Source organism: Leishmania donovani, chromosome 34 (genome assembly GCF_000227135.1).
Source record: "Leishmania donovani BPK282A1 complete genome, chromosome 34".
NCBI lineage: Eukaryota > Euglenozoa > Kinetoplastea > Trypanosomatida > Trypanosomatidae > Leishmania > Leishmania donovani.
The window spans coordinates 728,306-729,807 of NC_018261.1; the positions used below are offsets into that span (position 1 = coordinate 728,306).

At 59.1% G+C, this 1,502-nt stretch overlaps 1 protein-coding gene across 1 annotated transcript; it reads right to left on the bottom strand.

Annotated features, from left to right (window-relative positions):
* Nucleotides 1-650: 650 nt before the first annotated feature.
* Nucleotides 651-1,469, bottom strand: LDBPK_341700 (amastin-like surface protein, putative; the record flags this gene model as incomplete). Its single annotated transcript, XM_003864283.1, has 1 exon — nt 651-1,469. The coding sequence occupies one exon, from the start codon at nt 1,467-1,469 to the stop codon at nt 651-653; it is 819 nt and encodes a 272-aa protein (XP_003864331.1).
* Nucleotides 1,470-1,502: the final 33 nt, after the last annotated feature.

Sequence of the window (1,502 nt, forward strand, 5' to 3'; positions counted from 1 at the left end):
TCCCGGTGCACGGCGTGCCGCACACGCATGCACGCAGGACAGGGCAGCGAGAGGGCTGGGCCGGCGAAGGGCACACACGCCAATCCGCAGCTTGCGCACCCTCATCCTCGCCGACACCCGCTCCACCACGAGGACGCCGGTGTGGGGGAGGGGCCGCGCCGCTCGCAAGCTCGCCCTCCGTCTCCTCCTACTACCTCCATCCTACTCCTTCGCGGTCGGCAGCTCTGCCCTTCGATTCGCTCCAGCGTCCACGCCAGCGAAGGGAAGGAGCAGCAAGAAAATGTTGATGATATCCAGTATCCAGGCCAGCACAAAGAGAACGAAGCCGGCACCATATCTTCCCAGCGTCTTTACCGGCAGGCACGCTCTGTCGTCAGTCTTGTTGTATGTCACCGCCATGGCCGCCCACACAACGCACGAGGTGACCATGCCGACCACGTTGAGTACCAGGCAGACCCACCGGAGCAAAGAGCAGCAGAACAGCAAAATCAATCCAAGAATGAACGCTGCGCCGTACACGAAGATGGAGATGATGGCGCATCCCTGCGCAAGGCGGAATCGGGCGATGCGTGAAGGGCACTTTTCAAAAGACACATCGACTGTGCGAACGTAATTCAAAGAGAAGCAGTCACGTTTAAAACCCCATAGGGTTATGCACTGGCCAACGAAAACACTGCTGTTGCTGCTGCGGAACATGTCAATCGGCGTTCCCACCAGCACGAAGAAGAACGCCACGAACTGGAGGACCACGTAGAGAATGAGGGGTACACTGGGCGCCATGGGCGACAACGCACAAGAGCGAGAGAGTGCGAAGGGCGGCGCCGAGGCAGGCGGCAGAGGCAGCGGCAGGGGTGGGGTGGGGGCAAGACGACGCAGCACGGCGGACGAGGAGAGAGGAGGCGGTAGGCAGGAGGGGGGTCAGATGGGAGAGCGGTGGAGAGTCGAGGTGTGGCGACGCGATGCAAGAAAATGTTGATGACATCCAGTATCCAGGCCAGCACAAAGAGAACGAAGGCGGCACCATATCTTCCCAGCGTCTTTACCGGCAGGCACGCTCTGTCGTCAGTCTTGTTGTATGTCACCGCCATGGCCGCCCACACAACGCACGAGGTGACCATGCCGACCACGTTGAGTACCAGGCAGACCCACCGGAGCAAAGAGCAGCAGAACAGCAAAATCAATCCAAGAATGAACGCTGCGCCGTACACGAAGATGGAGATGATGGCGCATCCCTGCGCAAGGCGGAATCGGGCGATGCGTGAAGGGCACTTTTCAAAAGACACATCGACTGTGCGAACGTAATTCAAAGAGAAGCAGTCACGTTTAAAACCCCATAGGGTTATGCACTGGCCAACGAAAACACTGCTGTTGCTGCTGCGGAACATGTCAATCGGCGTTCCCACCAGCACGAAGAAGAACGCCACGAACTGGAGGACCACGTAGAGAATGAGGGGTACACTGGGCGCCATGGGCGACAACGCACAAGAGCGAGAGAGTGCGAA